Genomic DNA, 24,371 nt, shown 5'->3' with positions numbered 1-24,371 from the left:
GGGGGTGAAAATGCCCGGTAGTGAAGTGGTTAAAGGGGAAATAGTCAATAAAAAGGGTTAATTAAATCCACAAGTGCTTTTTTTTTTTACCACTACTATTCCTTTATATTGGCTTTTAAAATTTACAAATGCAGCAATTTAGAATTTGGATGAAAGGTTTAGTAATGGGAAACACTTTTTGAAAGGTAAAAAGTGCATTTTATATACATCTATATGGATCAGACCAAAATGAGGGACAAATGAGGAGGAATGAGGGACATTGCTCCAAATCAGGGACAGTCCTTCAAAATCAGGGACAGTTGGGAACTATGTGCGAGGGCCATGTATACCCACATGGGGACGCACAAGTCTATGCATCTCCGTACAGGCAGTCCCATTGAGATCTATTGGGACACTGATTGCATGGACACAGCCGCTTCTCCCAATGTGACATCTGTGCAGGTGCGGGTGCATGGCCCCAAATGTAAACAAATAGGTGGATTCAGAAAGACTTAGGCCGGCGTATCATTAGATACGCCGGCCTAAGTCTGAATCTGCGCCAACGCAAATTTAAGCGTATTCTGGTAACCAGATACGCTTAAATTAGGCTAAGATACGAGCGGCGTAAGTGTCTTACACCGTCGTATCTTAAAGTGTAATTTTTAGGCTGGCCACTAAGTGGCGCTTCCATTGCGTTCGGCGTAGAATATGTAAATGACTAGATACGCCGATTCACGAACGTACGCTGTTTACGTAAGGCATTTTCAGGCGGAAAGTTATTCCATCAAATAGCTGGACTAGTAATGTTATGTATGGCCGTCATTCCCGAGTCGAAATGTAAAAATTTTACGTCGTTTGCGTAAGTCGTCCGTGAATAGGGCTGGACGTAATTTACGTCCACGTCGAAACCAATACGTCCGTGCGGCGTACTTTGCCGCAATGCACACTGGGAAATGTACACAACGGCGCATACGCCGTTCGTAAAAAAAGTCAATCACGTCAGGTCACAGTTAATATACATAAAACACGCCCCCCACATCCTCATTTGAATTAGGCGCGCTTACGCCAGCCTCATTTACGCTACGCCGCCGTAACTTAGCAGGCAAGTACTTTGTGAATACAGGACTTGCCTTGCAAACTTACGTCGGAGTTGTGTAAATAAGATACGCTGCGCCGCCGCAACGATCAGCTCGCCTACCTGAATCCAGCTACATGTGCGTTCGGTTCCATGCACTTCCACCAATGTCACATTGGGAGCAGCAGCTGTGTCCATGCAGTCACTGTGTCCCAATAGACATTAAATGGGACTTTCTGAATGGAACAACCTGTGCATTCCCATACAGGTAAACATGGCCCTCGCATTGGGTGTACACTGTAGTACGCCAGTGTGAACAAGGCCTAATTAGAACACAAACTAGGTGTTGCATACATGGAGTGATGGAGCAGCAGAGATTTTGGCATCGCCCATGAATGGTGTGCATATCTCAGAGGAGACTTGATATTTCAATTTGGAATGTTGAAATGATCCCGTCCAACCAGATAAACACTCAGCATGGAGGAAAAAGATTCTGGATTGTAGAGGAAGATCACAATACAGCATTCTCTACCTCTGCGCCGCACACAATGCTCTCTTTATAACCTCCCGAAATTCTTGGCTCCCATTGTCCATACCAAGGGGCACTTAAGAGTTGGGTTACTGTAGAAGTCTCCCCTTGGTGGTTTGGTGGGTATCTATTTCATGTAATAACCTACAAAAAAAAAAAAGAAAAAGAAAATTTCTGTCATTTCAAAGTTCAAAGGTTGCTGTTAATAAGAATCCAAAGTGATTATTTGGTTGACAAGTTCCACAAATACTGATTTACTGACAATCTCGTTATAACGTGTAAATATATAACTGAGAGCAAATGAAAAATCTCATGATAGGGATGCAACAAAACATATATTGCTTGTTTGAATGAATTGAATTTAATGTACATGTTTCCTTTTTTTCTATACTATATGTACATTATTTCTTTATGAAGCTAAACTTGATTGGTTTGCGCAAAAGTTATAGCATCTACAAACTATGGGAAAGATGACATTTTTATTATTTTTTTTTTTTTACTAGTAATGGCGGTGATCTGTGATTTTTAGCGGTACTGAGACATTGTGACGGACAGATTGGACACTTTTGACACTTTGTTTGGGACCATTGACAATAATACAGCGATCAGCGCTAGAAAAATGCACTGATTACTGTATAAATGTCAATTAGAAGGGAAGGGGTTAACACTAGGGGGCGATCAAGGGGTTAACTGTGTGTTCCCTCAGTGTGTTCTAACTGTGGGGGGATGGGAGTGACTAGGAGTGGAGACATATCGTTGTTCCTACTTAGTAGGAACAAACTATATGTTTCCTCTACCCTGTTCTTTAAAAAGAATGCCAGCAGGCAGTCTTTTAATACAGAATAGATTATATAAATCTGGCCATAGACAGACCAAGATTTGGCTGGTTCAGCAGGGACTGTTGTGTGGCTGACCCTGCTCAACAGAAGCTGGATGGATTTCTTTGGAAGTAGAATGTTGGAAAAATGTTGGGTCCTGTTGTTAGAATACAATGATGGGGAAGGGTTGGGGGATTCCTCCACCAACCTTGTTTGTGTGGATGGAGGAATCAGTTCTTTTTTTCCTTGAGCCTGCTGGCAGAATGATAACAAACCGTCTATGCCAGGGGTGCCCAACCTTTTGAAGGCAGAGGGCTACTTAAAGCGACTTAGTAACCAGTCGCGGGCCACAATGAGCGGAGTGGGCAGATGACAGGTCTGTGTTCAGTCTGCATATGCCAAGCAGACACAGCCCAATCTACTCTATGGGCCCTCTGATCCAATCAGATGGAAGGGGACAGATCCACTTCTGTTTTTTTTTTGGCAGATCGGATTGGAGGTAGGCAGGTGTAAATGGACAAAAGTCTGTTTACATCTGCTGATCCATAGAAGTGAATGGAGGGTCCATTGAGTCGGACCAATCGCTTGAAAGGGGCCTGACTTTACACTGATGGTCTGTGGTCTGTTACGGCACAGTGTACCTGTGTTTTTTCCATGGTTAGCTGCACTTTGCCATAGACGTCTATTATATCTTGCAGGTGCACTTTCTGAAAAGCTGCTTGCTTCCTCTACCGCCGGCTTTATTTACAACACCGATGCTCTCAGATGCTCTGCCGATGGTCGGCAACCTGCAATCTGGGCTTGCCAACCCAGAGCAGGAGGTCGCGGGCCACATGTGGCCCCCGGGCCACTGGTTGGGCACCCCTGGTCTATGCCCAGCTTAAAGCGGTAGTGAACCACAGGTTTCTTTTTTTTTTTTTTTAAACCTGCAAGGCAAAGTTATAATGTGCTAGTATGCATCACATATGTGAAACTTACCTTAAAACAAAGCCCTCCAGCGCTGATAGGGCTTCCATCTTCACCCGGTCTGTCTTCCTGGTTAGTGGGCTCAGGTCCTTGGCATGTGCGTGGGAGCGACTGTTTACGGCACTGGACTTTAAAGGAATGGCACAGAATTTCCGTTTCTTCAGGGCGCATGAGCCAGGGACGTCACCGGGGCTTCACGATTAAGGCAATCCAAGCGAAAGTGGAAGCAGATACCTGTCAAAACCAGGTACCCGATCCCCCCCCAAAAAATGTGCCATTTGTTAAAGAGAAGCAGGGGAGGAGGCCTTAAAGCGGGACTTCTCCTTAAAGCGGATCTCCACTCTAAAGTGGAGTCCCGCTGATCGGCACCCTCCCCCCCTCCGGTGTCACATTTGACACCTTTCAGGGGGGAGGGGGGTGCAGATACCTGTCTACAGACAGGTATCTGCACCCACTTCTGGCCCTACGATGCAGGAAAAAGACGGGTTTTTCCCTTGCTTCCCGTCCGTCCCCCGTTGTATGCTGGGAACACTCGGCTCCCAGCACACAGCGGGAGCCAATCGGCGGGCGCAGCGCGACTCGCGCATGCGCCGTAGGGAACCGGGCAGTGAAGCCGGAGCGCTTCACTTCCTGGTTCCCTCACCGTGGATGGAGGGGGGAGCAGCAGGGTGACGAGCGATCGGCTCGTCATCTGCTGCGATCGGCGCTGGACTCCAGGACAGGTAAGTGTCCTTATATTAAAAGTCAGCAGCTGCAGTATTTGTAGCTGCTGGCTTTTAATATATTTTTTTAGTGGCACATCCGCTTTAAGGGTGGAAAAAACAAACAAATACCCCCCAAGGTGAGTATTTGGGATTTTACAGACAACACAAAAAATATAATATAAACAACAAATAAATTGATTAATATTTCAACTTTTATACATTTTCTAGTAATAAATATTAATCAATTTATTTGTTGTTTATATTATATTTTTTGTGTTGCCTGTAAAATCCCAAATACTCACCTTGTTGGGGTATTTGTTTGTTTTTTCCATATTGATACCGGGATTGGCAACCCTCTGGTCTACTTTGGTGGATTCACATTTAAATGTCACCTTATGGGTGAAGCTCCGCTTAACCGGTTCCCGACTAGCTCATGCACATATACTGCGGCAGAATGGCTCCCCTGGGTGAAACCCTGTATGGGTATGTCCTTATTTTTTTGTGTAAACACACAAATCCCTGTGCTGTCGGGGAAGAGGAAACATATTGTTTGTTCCTACTAAGTAGGAAAAACGATATGTCTCCTCTGCTAGTCACTCCCACCCCCCCCCCCACTGTTAGAACACACTGAGGGAACACACAGTTAACCCCTTGATCTCCCCCTAGTGTTAACCCCTTCCCTGCCAGTGACATTTACAGCTGATCCCTGTATTATTGTCAATGGTCCCAAAAAAGTGTTAAAAGTGTCCGATCTGTCCATTGCAATGTCTCAGTACCGCTAAAAATCACAGATCACCGCCATTACTAGTAAACAAAAAATAATAATAAAAATGTCATAAATCTTTCCCATAGTTTGTAGATGCTATACCTTTTGCGTAAACCAATCAATATACGCTTATTGCAATTTTTTTTTACCAAAAATATGTAGAAGAGTATATATCGGCTAAACTGATGAAGAAATTTCTTTATTTTTTTAAATTGGAGGATATTATAGCAAAAGGTAAAAAAAATTTTTTTTTTCAAAATTGTTGCTATTTTTTTGTTTATAGCGCAAAAAATTAAAACCACAGAGGTGATAAAATACCACCAAAAGAAAGCTCTATTTGTGGGGAAAAAAAGAGGCAAATTTAGTTCCGGCACAACATCGCACAACCGCGCAATTGTCAGGTAAAGCGAAGCAGTGCTAAATTGTAAAAAGTGCTCTGGTCAGGAAGGGGATAAAATCTTCCGGGGCTGAAGTGGTTAACAGAGAAGTTCCACCCCCACCCAAAAAATTTAAGTCAGCAGCTACAAATACTGTACCTGCTGACTTTTAATATTAGAACACTTACCTGTCTATCAATCCCGCGATCTCAGCACCCCAGCCAATTTTCCGATGGGCTTTTGGGTGCTGCTGCCACCATTCGTGGTATGAGAAACTGGCCTTTTGGGTTCAAAACTGGTTTCCTACTGTGCATGCGCGAAGCGGGCTGAGCTTTCTAACTGACCCGGTGGCAGAGGAAGGAAGAGGGGGCGAAGGTCGCCGTGGCGCAGTCTCCCAGAAGTGGATGACTTTTTGACAGGTACCCACTCCCCCCTTCCCCCCCGAATGGTGCCAAATGTGGCACTGGAGTGAGTGAGGAGGCAGAAACGCGGAGTTTCCACTTTTGTGTGGAACTCCGCTTTAAGTCACTTCTGCCTTACCACCAATTTTCTTCTGATGCCGCGTACACATGATCGGTTAAACCGATGAGAATGGTCTGATGGACCGTTTTCATTGGTCAAAACCGATCGTGTGTGGGCGCCATCGGTTATTTAACCATCGGTTAAAAAAAAGCCAACTTGCTTTAAATTGGTTAAAAATCCACGCATGCTCAGAATCAAGTCGACGCATGCTTGGAAGCATTGAACTTCGTTTTTTCAGCACGTCGTTGTGTTTTACGTCACTGTGTTCTGACACGATCGTTTTTTTAACCGATGGCGTGTAGGCGCGACAGAACCAATGAAAATGGTCCATCGGTCCGTTCTCATCGGACGGACTGATCGTGTGTACGCGGCATGAGTGTTCAATGAGTTGCACATGCCCAGCCCAGTGTTCAGTCTTAGAATGCTTTGGGTGCACGGACATAAAACGTCATCCTGGGCCAGCCAATCAAGATGCCCAAAGAAGTTGAACCCAGAGGAAGGTAAATATGCCAGCAGTGGCAATGCAGCAATGAGGGAGATCGCAAACGTCATATGCCTGCAAAAGGGCACTTTGGGAGGGAAATCTGCCATAATTTGCATGTATGCTGTGCAAAGCCCACCCAGCAAAATGCTCCACTTTAACCACTTAAGCCCCGGACCAATATGCTGGCTAAAGACCCAAGGTGTTTTTACAGTTCGGGACTGCGTTGCTTTAACAGACAATTGCGCGGTCGTGCCACGTGGTTCCCAAACAAAATTGGCGTCCTCTTTTCCCCACAAATAGAGCTTTCTTTTGGTGGTATTTGATCTCCTCTGCGCTTTTTATTTTTTGCGCTATAAACAAAAATAGAGCGACAATTTTGAAAAAAATGCAATATTTTTTACTTTTTGCTATAATAAATATCCCCCAAAAAAATATATAATTTTTTTTTTTCCCCTCAGTTAAGGCCGATACGTATTCTTCTACCTATTTTTGGTAAAAAAAAATCGCAATAATCGTTTATCGGTTGGTTTGCGCAAAATTTATAGCGTTTACAAAATAGGGGATAGTTTTATTGCATTTTTATTTTATTTATTTTTTTTACTACTAATGGCGGCGATCAGCGATTTTTTTCGTGACTGCGACATTATGGCGGACACTTCGGACAATTTTGACACATTTTTGGGACCATTGTCATTTTCACAGCAAAAAATGCATTTAAATTGCATTCTTTATTGTGAAAATGACAGTTGCAGTTTGGGAGTTAACCACAGGTGGCGCTGTAGGAGTTAGGCTTCACTTTGTGAGTGTTTACAACTGTAGGGAGGTGTGGCTGTAGGTGTGACGTCATCGATCGTGTCTCCCCTATAAAGGGGATGACGCGATCGATACGCCGCCACAGTGAAGCACGGGGAAGCCGTGTTTACACACGGCTCTCCCCGTTCTTCAGCTCCGGGGACCGATCGCCGCACTCGAGCAGCGATCGGTGTCGGCGGGACCCGCGGTCCCGGAGCTTCGGACCGGGTCACGGGAGCGCGCCGCGGGCGCGCGCCCCACGGCTGGGTACAAGTTCAGGACGTATATATACATGCTTGTGCCCAGCCGTGCCATTCTGCCGACGTATATGTGCAGGAGGCGGTCTTTAAGTGGTTAAGAACAACATGGGAGGAGCCAAAGGCTCAAGTCACAAAGCTTTAACACCAGGATTTAAAGGAGTCTTTATTTTAGACATGTGACTGTTACTCATTGGACTCCGCTGGAAATAATAATTGTGCTCTTTTGAAAATAAGATCATTATTCAGAGTATTGTTACATGCTGTGCAAACATAAGATGTAAACAATTATACTTGTAGGTTTTAAAGCAGAACTAAAGGGAGGATTACCTACCTTCCCAACGCTCCAGTCCATAGTCGGAGGATTGCTGTGAGCAGGCAGGTAGGTATGTTTTGTTGCATGTCTCTTCTGCAATAAAATACCTACCTGTTTATAGTGCATCATAGAGGAACTGGCCATACACGTTAAGATTTCTCTTGTTCAGCTCCCCAGGCTAATCAGTGCGTATCACAGAATCTCCCCTGACAGCTGTTGTATTATGACAGCCAGCACAGAATACCTGATTGGGTGCAAGTGCTATTTGGTTGATCGTTTTATACCCAGCTCCTTCAGCAAAAGTCGATTGAAAAAGAGTAAAGAAAATGATCTGCCCGGAGCTATATCTCTCGTTCCAGTAATGACAAACATAGATAACACATTGGAATTGTCACAATTTACAAAATGACCCCGTCCAACACGTCATATAGGTTTTGTGTGAATAGAAAGGTTTTCCCCCCAAAAAAAACAAAGGAGAGAAAAGCAGAGGAATAACCAGCCCGGTGAGAATATAGAGACAACATGAGTTTATATAAACCAGAGGAATGAGATTAACCGGAGGCGAGGGAATGAGAGATGGAGCAAAGAGAAAAACTGTCTGGAAGGGGGTGGATACATTTATGTCAAAGGAATTCCTTTCCTCTTTCTTCCCATTTTATTTTCCTTTCCTCTTTATTTTCTGGCTTTCTTTCCTTTTCTCTTCCCATTCCTCTCTCTCTTCCTCTTTTCTTTCCTTTTATATCTCCTTTCTTTTCTATTTCTTCTGTCTCTTCCTTTACCTTTCCTTTTTTTTTGTAAATTTCTTTCTATCGTTTTTACATTTCCTCTTTCTTTTCTCCTTTCCTTTTAATTTCCTCTTTCCCTCATTTTTCTTTCCTCTTTCTCTTTTTTTTCATTTCCACTTTCTTTACTTTTCCTTATTCCTTTATTTTCCTTTCCTTCTTCCATTTCTCTATCTTTCCCTCTTTTCATTTTTTTGCTCTTTCCCTTTCTTGATTTTATCCTCTTTACTTTCCTTTTTCTCTTCATTTTCCTTTCCTCTTTTCATTCCTCTTTTTTTTCTTTCCCCCCCCCCCCCCTTTAGCTTTCTTCTTTTTCCTTTTCCTTTGTCTTCCTTTTCTTTTTTTCCTTTTGCCCTGTACACACGATCGGTTCGTCTGATGAAAACAAACTGATGGATTTTTTCATCAGATATCCGATGAAGCTGACTTTCATCAGTCTTCCCTACGCTGTGACGTAAAACACAACGACGTGCAGAGAAAAATAAAGTTCAATGCTTCCGAGCATGCGTCGACTTGATTCTGAGCATGCGTGGATATTACCTTTTGTATCACTTGCCCCTTCCTCTTAGATTGCAAGCTCCAACGAGGCCCTCCGATTCATTTTGACTGTAATATCTGCCTTCATTTTGTAAAGTGTTGTGTAAACTGTTGGCACTATATAAACCCTGTATAATAATAATATTCATGTGGTTCATCTTGCACGTGCTGTTTTCTGGGAATCTTTGGATATTTGTGACTTAATTCCGAAAAAGAAGTCAGAAGGCTCTTTACAGTTCAGATAAACATGAAATCATCTATCTTTTCTTTGGTTTAATGGTCTGTATAGACTGGAAATAAATTCTTCATAAAAAACAGACTATACACTGCCTCCAGATAAAAATTAGATAGAAATTAATGACAAAAAAAATTTAAAATCACAACATAGGGGTGTGACTTGTAAAAAAGGGCTTGTCTTTATTAAACTGGCTTCATTGACTGGGGAAGCATGATGTCTAAATCTTCACTATGGCATTACTACATTTTTTCTTTTCTTTTTAGAACAAGATTGTCGATCAGTGTGAGAAGCTGCAGCTGCGAACAGCTGGGATCGAGAAGTATCTTGCAGATGCCTTGCCATCAAAGATCCCAAGTGTGGCGGTAATAATGGCTTTTTTTCAGAATAAGTCCCCATTTACAGTGAGGGAAAAAAGTATTTGATCCCCTGCTGATTTTGTACGTTTTCCCACTGACAAAGAAATGATGATCGGCAGTGTTTGTTTCTCAGTGAAGAGGTGGCGGGGGACAGATGCTGCATCGGTCTGATGCTGCATCCACCTAGTTACGTTTGAATCTACAAGGAAAAAAAAAAACATACTTCTCTTTTAATGTGCGTATTCTCGAGCCACTCCTTTGTTGCCTTGGCCGTGTATTTTGGGTCATTGTCATGCTAGAATACCTATCCACAAACCATTTTAAATGCCCTGGCTGAGAGAAGGAGGTTCTCACCCAAGATTTGACGGTCCATTCATTGTCCCTTTGATGCAGTAAAGTTGTCCTGTCCCCTTAGCAGAAAAACACTCCCAAAGTATAATGTTTCTACCTCCATGTTTGACGGTGGGAATGGTGTTCTTGGGGTCATACGCAGCATTCCTCCTCCTCCAAACATGGCAAACTGATGCCAAAGAGCTTGATTTTGGTCTCATCTGACCACAACACTTTCACCCAGTTCTCCTCTGAATCATTCAGATGATCATTAGCAAACTTCAGACGGGCCTGTACATGTGCTTTATTGAGCAGGGGGACCTTGTGGGTGCTGCAGGATTTCAGTCCTTCACGTCGTAATGTGTTACCAATTTTTTTGCATTCGAGCAGAAAAACACACGACAACGTGTGAATGCACACAAAAAAACACACAAATGGCGTGTTTCCATTTATTTCTATGGAAATAACAAAGTGCCAAAAAACACGCAAATCTGCCCAATTTGAGCTACAAAAAAAAAGCAAAATCCATATAGTGAACTTGGTGTTGAGTTTATTCACTTTAGGGTCATCACAGAGGACAAGAGGGCACTCTTTTCGTGTGGAGGAAAAGAGATTTAATCTCCAAATATGGAAAGGTTTCTTCACAGTAAGAGCTGTAAAAATGTAGCATAGAACCCTCAAGAACTGGTTCTGTCCATCTCAGTAGATTGCTTTAAAAAAGGCCTGGATTCTTTCCTAAATGTACATAATATAACTGGATACTAACATTTATAGGTAAAGTTGATCCAGGGAATAGACGATTGCCTCTTGGGGAAGGAATTCTTTCCCCTGGGATCCTCCTGGAAGCTGTAAATAACGAAACTAGACACCACTACACTAGTAATCTCCACTAGCTTCCAAGTCCGATGCCTATTGCCTGCCCTGCTGCATTCTGAACACAGGAGGTCAGCCGCTTGGCATGGGAGCCCTTCACAGATCGCTTTGCATTTTGGATAAGGTTGTAAAGCTGGGGCGGTCAAATATTTAACACAGTTAGTCTGGTTGAAAAAAGACACAAGTCCATCTAGTTCAACCGGTAAAAGGGGGAAAAAAACATTTACATATCCTATATACACAATCCCTTACCCACAGTTTGGGGGAAAAAACAGCAAAGCATGATCCAATGTGCTTTGCTTTGCTGTTTTTTCCCCCAAACTGTGGGTAAGGGATTGTGTATATAGGATATGTAAATGTTTTTTTCCCCCTTTTACCGGTTGAACTAGATGGACTTGTGTCTTTTTTCAACCAGACTAACTGTGTTAAATATTTGACCACCCCAGCTTTACAACCTTATGCAAAATGCAAAGTGATCTGTGAAGGGCTCCCATGCCAAGCGGCTGACCTCCTGTGTTCAGAATGCAGCAGGGCAGGCAATAGGCATCGGACTTGGAAGCTAGTGGAGATTACTAGTGTAGTGGTGTCTAGTTTCGTTATTTACAGCTTCCAGGAGGATCCCCAAGGGTATGGTATATACAGTTATATCGGTCAAAGCTAGACCATAACAAGAATAGGGGAGAAATCTTTCAATGAGGACACTTCTGGTGACCCTAGTGACAACCAAGGATTTCATTCTTTTAGTGCGATTTCCTCTCATTTCCTGTTTTGACTATGGTACAGGAAGTGGAAGAAAATCTCAGAAATGGGGCACAGTTGGCAATAAAAACAAAAAAAAAAAAACTGAAAAGGGGTTTTAACCCTCCCTTATCCAAAATGAAAAAAAAAAAGTTTTTGTCTTTAGTTCTACTTTATGATAACTTACATTCTGTCTTCCTCTTCTATAGAGCAAAGCCCGGGCCTCCCGTGAAATGATCATCCAGCGCCTGATGTTCATCCGCACTGTGTGTGAGAACGAGGAGCAGCGCCTGCTGGAGGAGGTACATGCGGAGGAGGAGCGAGTACAGCAGGGTATTCTGACCCAGAAAGCCCACTGGACCGAGTCTTCAAAAAAACTGTCCAGCATCAGGAACTATCTGGTGGATATTTTGACCAAGATGGATGACCTGAGCCTGATTGTGAGTGGAGGGGTTTTCTATGGTGGGAAAGCCCCATGCCTTCTTTCGTATACTGAGAACTTAGGTTGGGTGTCAAAATGAGAAGCTCCTGGGAGCTTTCCCAACGCCTGCTCATGACTCGCAGAAGCCCGGGCAGTGAGAATGTATGTTTGTAAGCGGGTTGAAATGATGCCAGTTAGATGCGCTCCGGACCACCTTCTCTCTTTTATAACACATGATCAGTGGGTCAGACCCAGAGAAAACCCCCAAAAGCCTCAAGAACCAGTAAAGGCATCAACCCTTCTCCTCCCGTTCCTGGGCAGCACCTAAATGGCATAATTTCAACCCACTTACATGAATGGTTCAGTTAATCTATAGCCAAGTTTTTACTTTGTTGCTCTGCACTGGAGTTGGTTGTTCTCCTCTCTCTAACTTTATTTATAAGAAGGCTCTATATTTTTTATTGATCAATAGAGGACATTTTGGTTCCTTTAAAGTGTATGTAAAGCCAAAATGTATTTCAAAATTTTGAACAGGGTAGGAAAAGTTTTTTTTTCTTTTGCTGTCTGTGTACCATTAAGAAATTACTCTTCACTTCCTGGCTCAGAGACACAACGGGAAGTTTTAGGAAATCTCCCAAATTAGGAGGAATTTTCCTTTTAAGACATCTGTCCCCAGAACGAGTGTCCCAATTAGAAGCTTTCCCTTTACCACTTTTTCTAGGACAACTCAAAATTATGGGCTTTCAACTCATTTTTTTTTTTGGTGACAATGGTTTTCAGTACAAATAGAGTGGTGACTCTTCCCAATGAGGACATAGGGTCTATCCTTTCCTCCGGCTATGCAAATCTAAAACAAAAAAAAAAAAACAGGTTTTACAAAGAGATACAGTTTTAAGCCAGGTGCACACGTACGGGAAATTGTCAGGTTTTGGTCTATGTGTACTCCTCTCTTATTAACAGAAGTCGGTCTAACGACCGGCTTATGTCGAACAGTCATGCTGGCAAATCAGCATTTGATCAGTGCATGCAGCCAATGGCTGCAGAGCTAATCTGTGTATTCTAAAAGGGAGGGAGACCCCGCTGTCAGAATACAAAAGCATGGTGGGGGAGATCTGATGTGGATGCAGGGATCTGAGAGCTTTTTTTGTTGTTGTTCATACCGCTTGTTGAACGGAAAAAAAAAACTGTGCATGGATAACTTTTTTAAGTCCAGGGATCTCTCATTGGGAGAGCCCTCACCAAGTATTTGGAGGACCAGATTTTTTGTTCACCGGGGATCAATTTAGCACCGCACCGCAGAGTTCCAAATCAGAAAAGACAAAAAATTGAAATCCACCTCACCAAAGAAAAAAAAAACATTAAAGATCCGTTCAGACAATCAAATGTGAGCTTATGATCAGGTTGTTGATGTTGAAATGGGATTTCCCGACTTATATTACCAGGACACGATTTACATACCAGTGAGCCATTAATGTTATCTGAATGTTCTAAACTGACCTTCCTTATTGGAATGAGATGTGATAAAGCTATAAAGGCACTTATGACCAGAATATTGATTTATTGCTTGTGTATGAGAGATCAGCAGGTTGTCTCTGCTGCTACATTGCAACATGACAAGGCAATTGAGGGAACACTGTCATAGCATACCTCCCAACATTTTTTTTTTTTTTTTTAATTTTTTATTTACACAACATACAAGGCTGGTCCACATGAACCACATCAATAACAATACAACAGCCGTAGTCAGTGTACATGTGTATAAATTCAAGTGGCATCGCCTAAACATAACAGTCTGCAACCGTGGCCCAGCCTCCCATATCTTTTCCGTTTTCTAAGAGCGAAATGAGTTAGGAAAAAGGAAGGAAGAATGCCGGAACTGCTCGGGTAGGCAGTCCAGCAAAGTGAGAATATAAGGTTAGCTAGAAAAGCGGGGGTGAGGGAGGGGGTAGAGAAAAAGAAAAAGGAGGGGGGGGGGGGGGTCTCGCGACCATGGACATCCAGTTACATCTGGCTTTCTACTTCCAGTGGCCGCCCCGGCCTCGCATTCAGGAGGGCTTCGGGGCAGGCACAGGAGAGTCAGTCCAATTGTGGGGTCTGATGTTCACCTCTGAGGGCCTGGCCCTCCTCTGAGTATTTGAACATTGTCCAGAGCTGCCACGTCTGAGAGTATTGTTCGTTTCTATCCTGCTTTGAAAGGACCAAATCTTCTAGCCAGCCAATCTCGTCCACCTTCCTCAACCACATGGATACAGTCGGTGGGTGCGGTGACTTCCAGCACAATGGAACGCAGGCTTTAGCAGCGTCCAGCAAGTGTCTTACAATGGATTTTTTATAGATCCACGCCGGGGTGTCTGTCGCGTGGAGCAAGAAGTATGCCGGATCATCCGGCACCCTTCGATCCGTGAATTTTTGAGTGATTCGCCTGATTTCCTCCCAGTATGGCCTAATGCGTGGGCACGTCCAAAAGATGTGCATCAAAGTCCCCTTCTCTAGCTGGCATCTCCAGCAGAGATCCGATACGTCTGAGAACAGTTTATTCAGCACGACTGGCGTTCTATACCACCTTGTCAGAAGCTTGTAATTAGTCTCCTGGACTCTAACGCAGATCGATGATTTGTGCGTGAATGTTAAGATATGTTGTCTCTTATTAGTTGTGAATTGGGCTCCCAGGTCTTGTTCCCACTTCCCTAGGCTCGGGAGTTGATAGCTTTCTGGGGGCTCCACTAGTAATGCATGAAGCAACGAGAGCGCATGAGGTAACGCTCCCGTCTCTTCGCACATCTCCTCCAGTGACGTAAGGGTACGGCCCGCGGGGGGGGGGTGTCATGGTCTTAAGAAAGTGGCTTAGTTGGCCGGCCCTCAGAAAGTCCAGTCGAAAACTGCTCGAGCTGTCCATCAACTGCGCTAGCGTCTTCCACCTGCCCGATTCACTGAAGTGTGAGGCCTGGAAATAACCTGACTCGCTTAATGTGGTAAACCTGGCATCGTTAAGACCGGGCGTGAAGTCTGGGTTGCCCAGAATAGGGCGCAGGGGTGAACTTTCCGACGCAAGGCGGCCCTGTCTCAGCAGTCTGGAGCAGATTTTTATAGTGTTTCCTATTATCGGGTGTTGGTATACGTCTATTCTTTGTAGGGTTTGGCACCACGGGGCGCGTCTCAGTAGGACCTCCCAACATTTTGAGATGGGAATGAGGGACACCTACTAGCAAATGTATGTAGGCATAGGACACGCCCCCCTGTCACATCCCCTTAAAGGAGAATTAACCCCCAAAAAAAGGTTACCGTATTTATCGGCGTATAACGCGCACAGGCGTATAACACGTAACCTTACTTTAAGAGGGAAGTTTCGGGAAAAAACGTTCCACAGCCCCCTGCGTATAACACGCAGGCACAGTTTACCCTCTATTTTCAGGGTAAAAAAGTGAGTGTTATACGCCAATAAATACAGTAATTAAATCCAGAAGGGCTTTTTTTTACCACTACTTCTTTATATTGGCTTTTAAAATTTACAAATGCAGCAATTTAGAAATTGGATGAATGGTTTAGCACTGGGAAACACTTTTTGAAAGATAAAAAGTGCATTTTATATACAATTATATAGATCAGATCAAAATGAGGGAAAAATGAGGAGGAAAATCAAATCAGGGACAGTCCCTCGAAATCAGAGACAGTTGGGAGCTATGTCATAGTGAGTAATAATATTAAAAACCTGTATTCTGCTGGAGATGCACCCTTATGTTTGTACACAATACTGATGTATGAATGCTGAATCCTCCTGGCAGAAAATTCCTGCCCAAAAAACATGATTATGGTCCATATAGTGTGCCCGTTTACATGTGTATGAGTGTAGTGCGTACCTGTGTAAAAATTCTTCCATTTCTTCTGTTAAAAAAAAAATTCTTCTACTTCCCACTATGCTAAATATCGAGGCGGTGTGATCTAAGTACATATTTGTGTGTATTTGCACAAACGTGTAAAATACTGACCGATAATTTTACTGATCCAAACATGGCGCTAGTTGAAAGTAATGAGTTGCATTCAGATCAGTAAAAAAAAAAAAGAAATGCCTGAACATCTAACAATGTGGTGTTTTTGGAACTCCTGTGCTTAATATAGAAATCCCCAGATCTAGCCACACAAGTATATAGTCAAATTTGATTGCCCAACGCTTTCCAGACCACAGATTGGTCACAGAAATGACATAATACCTATATAGACATAGACAGTCAGATTCATGAGATAAGATTTCCCAGCTCACCCAAATATTATCCATAGTAAAAGATCCGGTGGAGAAATTGTGAACTCTCCATACACATGCTGATTATTAGCAACATGATTGTTGGAAAAACAAGCTTTCTTATGGTAGCCACACACGTATTGATATGATCATTTGTTGTACAATCAATTATTCAATATCCACACAAACTGCAAACTAAAGATCTTTCAATCAGTCAATTTGATGGACTTTTGATCAAGTCTGAATAAATTATTGTTTTGAATAGGTTGTTTAAATTTATAACTGATCAATCAAATTTCCGGGCATTAGTTGATTGTATTGTGCAGCAATAAAACAGGCCCTTTCACATAGGCATCAATGCCTATTGCCCTCTGAAAAGTCATCTGTGGTTTGACACTTTTCAGAGGGCGGTATAGCAGGGGTTCAAGAGGCGATCCTGTCTCCTTCTGAATGTCTACTGTTTTTTTTAATTTTTTATTATTATTTATGATAAATAGCCTGTTTGAGATTGCTGGCACATAAATCGGTTATAAATCGCCACATGTATGGTGGTCATCTTTATGCCATCTGGGTACTAGCACTTTAGGATGCATTGTCTTATGTCCTACATTCCCAGCACTTTTATTTTGTCTGTATGCTGACTCTTCTCTTTCCTCTCTTTTCCCCAGAACTCTGAAACTGAGATGGATGAAAGGTGAGTTTTCTTTATAGTAACTTATAATGCATCAGGGGTTTAGATATACAGGTGAAATTCGAAAAATTTGAATATCGTGCAAAAGTTCATTTATTTCACTAATGCAACTTAAAAGGTGAAACTAATATATGAGCTAGAGCAGTGTTTCTCAACTCCAGTCCTCAAGGCGCCCCAACAGGTCATGTTTTCAGGCTTTCCATTATTTTACACGGGTGATTTGATCAGTTTCACTGCCTTAGTAATTACCACAGCCGTTTCATCTGAGAGAAATCCTGAAAACATGACCTGTTGGGGTGCCTTGACGACTGGAGTTGAGAAACACTGAGCTAGACTCATTACATGCAAAGCAAGATAGTTCAAGCCGTGATTTGTCATAATTGTGAAGATTATGGCTTACAGCTCATGAAAACCCCAAATCCACAATCTCAGAAAATTAGAATATTACATGCAATCAATAAAACAAGGATTGTACATAGAACAATATCAGACCTCTGAAAAGTAGAAGCATGCATATGTACTCAGCACTTGGTTTGGGTCCCTTTTGCAGCAATTACTGCCTCAATGCAGTGTGGCATGGAAGCCATCAGCCTGTGGCACTGCTGAGGTGATATGGAAGACCAGGATGCTTCAATAGTGGCCTTTAGCTCTTCTGCATTGTTCTGTCTCGTGTCTCTCATCTTTCTCTTGGGAATGCCCTATAGATTCTCTATGGGGTTCAGTGCCTCTCCATTCCTCCTCCATACTCTGGCTCCTTGGTTTCCAAATGAGATGCAAAATTTGCTCTCATCAGAAAAGAGGACTTTGGACCACTGAGCAACAGACCAGGTCTGTTTTCCTTTAGCCCAGGTAAGACGCTTCTAACGTTGTTTGTTGTTCAGGAGTGGCTTGACAAGAGGAATACATTTGAAGCCCATGTACAGGATCCGTCTGTGTGTGGTGGCTCTTGATGCATTGACTCCAGCCTCAGTCCACTCCTTGTGAAAGTCCCCAACACTTTTAAATGGCCTTTTCCTGACAATCCTCTCCAGGCTGCGGTCATCCCTGCTGCTTGTGCACCTTTTTCTTTCACACTTTTCCCTTCCACATAACTTTCTATTGATGTGCTTTGGGAACATCCAACTTCTTTTGCAATTACCTTTTGAGGCTTTTCCTCCTTATGGAGGGTGTCAATGACGGTTTTCTGCACAACTGTCATGTCAGCAATCTTTCCCATGATTATGATTCCTACTGAACCAGACTGAGAGACCATTTAAAGGCTCAGGAAACCTTTGCAGGTTTTATGGATTAATTAGCTGATTAGAGTGGGACACTTTGAGCCTAGAATATTGCACCTTTTTACAATATTCAAATTTTCTGAGATTGTGGATTTGGGGTTTTCATGAGCTGTAAGCCATAATCATCACAAATATGACAAATCACGGCTTGAACTATCTTGCTTTGCATGTAATGAGTCTATCTCATTGTAACGGAACCCCAAATGGGACAGGGGTTAACACCGTTTAAGATATTCTATTCCGAACACAAGACAGCTTATCGACACGTATGGACAATGACACACTCCACCCACAACATCATACAATGGTTCCTAACGTGCCCCCCTCAATACACATCCCTTTAGTAGACATAATCTACATGAGCTAATTAACTAATCATTTACCCAGACAAGGTGACTCCGAGATATGACCTTTCAAGATAGACACCTGTTATACAATACACATTCCTCTAGTAGACATAATCTACATGAGCTAATTAACTACAGCTGACAAGTCAGACATCTGACCTTTAGACTATGCTAACTCACAACACACATCTATCATCAATAGAACTTTCACACAATACAGTGTCAATTAGCATAACACAATGAAAGGTTCTTAGGAGCCATACTAAGACTCATTTACATTACCGTAGCAGACTTAATTACCACAGAAAGCTTTTATAGTACACATCAGCCAACACACAATATATATACAATATCTATACCTCATTAAATGTGACTAGCACAGACCATAGTGGGGTTCTCATTCACCCTGTGCCCCTATTAGAGACACAGGGTGATCTGCACATAAGAGGCATCGGTGAAGGTGAAACAGGAGTATCTCATACTTTCTATGCGCTTCTGGAATTCCACGGGCCCTCCCGTTACATGTCTCCCCTTTCGGCAGGAGACTAACACAGGAGGAGACCCCAGACGGGTTGACTCCGAAGTTAGTCCATAGTTCCATTTCTCTAATGCCGGTATCCCCACAGTACCCCAAATAAATTGCTCCAAACAGAGCATTACTCACCCAGCCAAACTCTGTCTCTCTCAGAGAACATGCCTGCCGCTGGGGAGAGGCCTGGACTAGCCCATCTCCCTGGAGTTCTTTCAGCTGCTGGAGAGAAGACAGGGTGACTGGGCTCAGTTCATCATGCTGTTGGGGATCTGGGCCAACTGCCCCCCATCCCTGGGGTATACAAGTGGAGACTGAAGTCCCATCCACTACCACAGGAACTTCCTCTCCTGCTAGTTGAGAGCAGCGGCCCGTGGCACTCTGCTCTGTTGCCAGTGATTCAGCTGGGAGTAAAAGTTTTACCACCTCAGCTTGTTGCTGGAGAGAGGGGCCAACCACTCGGCTCCCTTGAACTCCACAGTTGGTTCCGGTGCTGGGCAGAGATTGGTAGCACTGTTGCCAGCACTTCTGCTGGGGATGCATAAACCGTAACATCCTCTGAACGGTCCATTAAGTCCATGCATTCTGTAATCTATGGCTGGGGAGATGAGCCAACTTCCCTAGAGGATGGGGGAATCCATTTTAGTTTAATCAGCCCACTGGGTGATTGAAAAAACAGAGCCATGTATCCTTGGCTTCACTCTCAAAGCTGTGGGGTAGTGAAGAAACAGTATGTATGGGGAGTGCAGTAATTATGTGAACCTGTTGTGACCTGCATGGGAAACATGTAAGGGAATATAAAGGCTGCCATTAGCACCCTTTACTTCTGAAAATCATAGTTTCCTGGCTTTCATTCAGATCATTCTGTGCCAGAGGCAGCCAGGTAGCTAGCATTTTTCAAGAGGAAGTCAACAATGGTATCCTAAATAATTATTTCAGTACAGTTTCCCTTTAAGCAGATCCTGGATCTGAATATAATATGATGTTATTTTATTCCTTTTAGAACAGAAGAAGCTGAAGGCATTCTGGAGCCTGAAGAATCTGAGAAGTTAAACTTTAACATTGACCGTGTACAGAGTCCGCTACTAAACAGATTATGGGCTTCCTCGGTCCTCTGCTCCACCACTGGTTAGTACCGTTTAGATGGAGATCAGTAAATGCAGGACTTCTGATCTACCTTACAAGAAAAACACCCTAATCCAAAAGAGTAGAGCCACAGGATTGGGTGAAAAAAGCGCTTACTTAAAAGGTTTGTTAACCCATCTATATAAGACTATGCTAGCTCTATTAGAGGCTGGCATAGCACACTGTGTAAGTAGTTTTTAAAAACAAGTGTTCTAAATACCGAATTTAAACTGTCTGTCTTCAGGCCGGTCACATGACTCGCTGCCGCTTTACAGCTCCGATGGATGTCTCCTACAGGAGGGGCGGTGATCTCCCTCTGACGTCAGCCTGGGAGATCATGTGGCCGCTCGTCTCCTCTGCAGGAGCCCTGTTTGGGAACTGTAAAGCGGGTGCGAGTCATGTGACTGGCCTAAAGACAGCTCAAATTCGGTATTTAGAACACTTGTTTTTTGTAAACGACTTACATAGTGTACTATGTCAGTCTCCAATAGGTTTTTATTTGACAATAATAGCAGCAGGAAGGCAGGAGAGAGAGGAGAGCAGAGGGTTAGGAGCATATGATGGCTGAGGGCTGAGCATCCCTGATATTCGTGGTCAGTGCATAGAGGGGATACAGAAAGTGCCAGGTTCAGGATCTGTATATATATATATATATATATATTATTTTTGGGGGTTAACAAACACTTTAAATGATACGCAATTATTTTTTTTCCTGAATCCTGGGGCTCTACCCATTAGATTAGGGTGTTTTTCTTGTAAGATATGTTTGGTTGCTACGGCAACACTTAACAAGTGAGTAGGCCTAGATATTAAATAACATTGCTGATACCCATAATTTTTCTCATGGTTAAGGACTTCTGATCTGCGTATTTGTTCTGGGTTAACATCTCTGAAAGTACTGAACTAGGAAAAGCAAACCGCCACACATCGATGACGTGACATACTGTAAGCCTTGTCAGGTGAAACGCGTCAGTGGGAGGTCTCATGGGTGGGGACTGTTATGGTGGTTGACAGCTTTAATAAATCAAAATGTATTTGATGTATTCAGTGTGCGGTGGATGGCTTTTTCCTTTCCATGATTTGAAGCACAGATGGCTTCATATATCAACCTGCAGCCAGTGCTGAAGGCAGTGAAGGGATTTGGCTTAAAAGTGATACTTATGCCGCGTACACACGACCATTTTTAATGGTCTAGAAAAAAGTTTTTTTCAACCCGATTATTGTTAAGCTGGCCTTGCCTACACACGATCGTGAAAAAAAATGATCTAGCAAAGCGTGGTGACGTACAACACGTACGATGACACTATAAAGGGGAAGTTCCATTCGGATGGCGCCACCCTTGGGGCTGCTTTTGCTGATTTTGTGTTAGTAAAAGTTTGGTGAGAGACGATTCGCGCTTTTCAGTCTGTTACAGCGTGATGAATGTGCTATCTCCATTACAAATGCTAGTTTTACCAGAACAAGCGCTCCCGTCTCATAACTTGCTTCTGAGCATGCACGTTTTTTTCACGTTGTTAAAGCCCACACACAACCATTTTTTACGACGTTAAAAACGACGTGAAAATTTAGAGCATGCCCTAAATTTTTAATGCCCATTTTTTACGTTGTGAAAAATGCTCTGGAGCCTACACACGATCGTTTTTAATGACATAAAAAAAAAAGTGTGTGCGTGGCATAAGAGATTCAAAACAAATAATGCTGCACTTGTACATAATAAATGTATAATAAATGTATCCAACCACTTAGCCCCCTTTCACACTTGTACGACTTCAAAGTCGCGCGATTTTGCCGCGATTCGCGGCCGCGATTTCAATGAATGCCTGTGTAAGTGGCATCAAAATCGGACCAAAGTAGTGCAAGGACAACTTAAAGTCGTGCCAGTATGAATGGTAGTCATTGAAAATAATGGAGAATTACTTGTCATACGACTTTGCAGTCCAAAATTGTGAGACAAGTCGTATAAGTGTGAAAGGTGACTTAGTATGTCAATTCTCCTGTGCAAATATGAGTGCCAACATAATAACATGTGACTATACAATAATATGATACATTCATGTGTATTTCTTCTTGTAGTAGTACAAATTCTATGCTTGAGTGCAATCCAATATTTAATTAATTAAAATGTCAGAAAAAAGTCAGTTGTACTTGAAGACTGCCTAATGCACATATTTTGTGGCTTTCAAGTGGTATACCGGGATGATGCCTGCAGCTACCGGCATCATCCTGGTATTGTTTTTTACAGGAGGCAATCAGCTTTTCTGTAAAAGCCATCCAAATGGCTAATAAGCCGCTGGACTACTTTTACAGGCGGCGGGAGGGGTCAACCCCTCCTTCTGCCAGTGCCTCCCTGGGATCTTCGTCTCTCCAGAGAATCTGGAATTGAAGCCGGCACTTTCACCAGCTTACAGCAAATCCCATGGAGGACTGGAATAGGTTGGTATAGGAAACCAGAAGTGAGGAGTACTGTTATCACTAGGGTTGTCCCGATACCGAGCATTTGCCTGAGTAATTTTTACTTACCAGAAATAGCGGTTTCTATGCGGAAGTCCCTAATCTGCCTCTTAATCGTCCGCGGCAGGTCGTCTTAATCGGTCATAGTCGTGGTGACTTCTGGTGAATGGGGCACGCTGCCTTCTGGGAACTGTGTGTATCCCAGAGAGCAGCCGGCCCATTCACAAAGTGGCTCGCGCGTGCGCAGTAGGAAACTGCTGCTTCACTGCCCGTTTCCCTTACTGAGGATGGCGGCACCGGGAGCTGCGAGGATCGGCCTCGGGGGGCTGACATCGCGGGTGAGTAGGACAGGTAAGTGTCCTTATTAAAAGTCAGCATCTACAGTGTTTGTAGCTGCTGACTTTTATAAAAAAAAAAATTGCGGGTGGAATCCCCCTTTAAGTGGTAAGATAGCTCTTCCCAACACATTGAATAATGATGTCAACTCAATATTAGTAATTCAATTATATTGTTTCTTTTTAGCATGTGAAGACCTGACCTTTGATGAGAAGTCCATAAGCCCCTTGTTGGCCTTATCAGAAAACAACACTCTGAAGTTCCTCCACAAGAAAGCCAAGACCTATTCAGATGGGCCTGAGCGCTTTGACCACTGGCCTAACTGTCTGGCCAACGAGTCGTTCCAGAAGGGCATCCATTGTTGGAAGGTCAATGTGGAGAAGAGCTGTGCCTACAAGCTCGGCATTACCTACAGAAGCATTGCGCGCAGGGGCTCAGGCAATGATGCCAGGCTAGGATTTAACCCAGTGTCTTGGATTTTTTCACGCTATGACAAAGACTTCCGCTTTTCCCATGACTCTCAGCATGAACTTGTAGAACTGCTAAAAAGCCCCAAACATATTGGTGTTTTGGTGGATATCGATGGAGGAGAACTGATCTTTTTTGACCCTGGCTCTTGCGTCATTCTTCACAGCCACCAGACCAAGTTCACAGCCCCAATCAGTCCTGTGTTTGCAGTCGCTGATGAGGGCATCAGCCTTGAGAAGTGAACTACTGAAGTAGAAATACAGATGTTTATATTTATAAAGACTCTTTTATATATATAAGAGGTTATATTTTTTCCTTGAATATAACAAAATATTAAGCTTGTGGCATGTTACAAGTACATATTGTATATGGATAAACTCAATGGAGTTAACAGAAAGGAAGAACTTTTTTAAGAGATTATTTAAAGAGGACCTGCTACTAAGGACCCTAGGTTTTTATATGAAGAAATGTTCGAAAAAATTTGGCTTTGGTCAGCCTTCAGTAAACATGATATTTTTTTGGTTCATCCCTGTCAATGTCAATCATTGCAATACTATAAAACTACATTTCAGGTTTGGGTTAAATTTGGCCGAGCAACACACAAAGGTGGATGGGAACACCCAAAACTCCCAGGTAGGAGGCATACAGTCGAGATTATGGCAGGGAACTATTGCTGTGTGTTAATGTGTCTCCAAGGGGTGTGATTATTAAAAAAAATGCATAGTCTGTTTGAGGGAAGCTGCTGGTACATTCATTCTCTGCGAATAGGGCAAAATTGAATGTTCTTCAATTTCCTCTACAGGTTGAATTTTATTAATTCATAAAAATTAGAGAGGTTCATAAGAAACTGAATTATGGCCACTAGATAGAGCTAAAGCTCATAGGAAACAAATACTTATTTCCTATCATCGTTAGCTCCATCTAGCGGTCATAATGCTGTTGTAGCACTATTGTTCTCTCTTTCTGCAGCTACTGAGGTATGATGGCATCACCTGTGTAGTATTTAGGAGCAGAGTCTTTATAATATGTGTGATCAGGACAGGATCTTTA

At 43.0% G+C, this 24,371-nt stretch overlaps 1 protein-coding gene across 1 annotated transcript in view; it reads left to right on the top strand.

Moving 5' to 3' along the window:
* Positions 1–23,847, top strand: part of BSPRY (B-box and SPRY domain containing) — a 31,250-nt gene extending 7,403 nt beyond the window's left edge. The window contains exons 2-6 of the mRNA XM_040324316.1: positions 9,406–9,504; positions 11,649–11,879; positions 16,766–16,791; positions 19,945–20,069; positions 23,040–23,847. Of these exons, the coding sequence (XP_040180250.1) occupies positions 9,406–9,504; positions 11,649–11,879; positions 16,766–16,791; positions 19,945–20,069; positions 23,040–23,563 (1,005 nt within the window). The 3' untranslated portion in view covers positions 23,564–23,847. The remainder of the gene's footprint in view (positions 1–9,405; positions 9,505–11,648; positions 11,880–16,765; positions 16,792–19,944; positions 20,070–23,039) is intronic.
* The last annotated feature ends 524 nt before the right edge of the window (positions 23,848–24,371 follow it).

This window comes from Rana temporaria, chromosome 9 (genome assembly GCF_905171775.1).
Source record: "Rana temporaria chromosome 9, aRanTem1.1, whole genome shotgun sequence".
Taxonomy (NCBI): Eukaryota; Metazoa; Chordata; class Amphibia; order Anura; family Ranidae; genus Rana; species Rana temporaria.
This window is presented reverse-complemented; position numbering and strand designations above follow the sequence as displayed.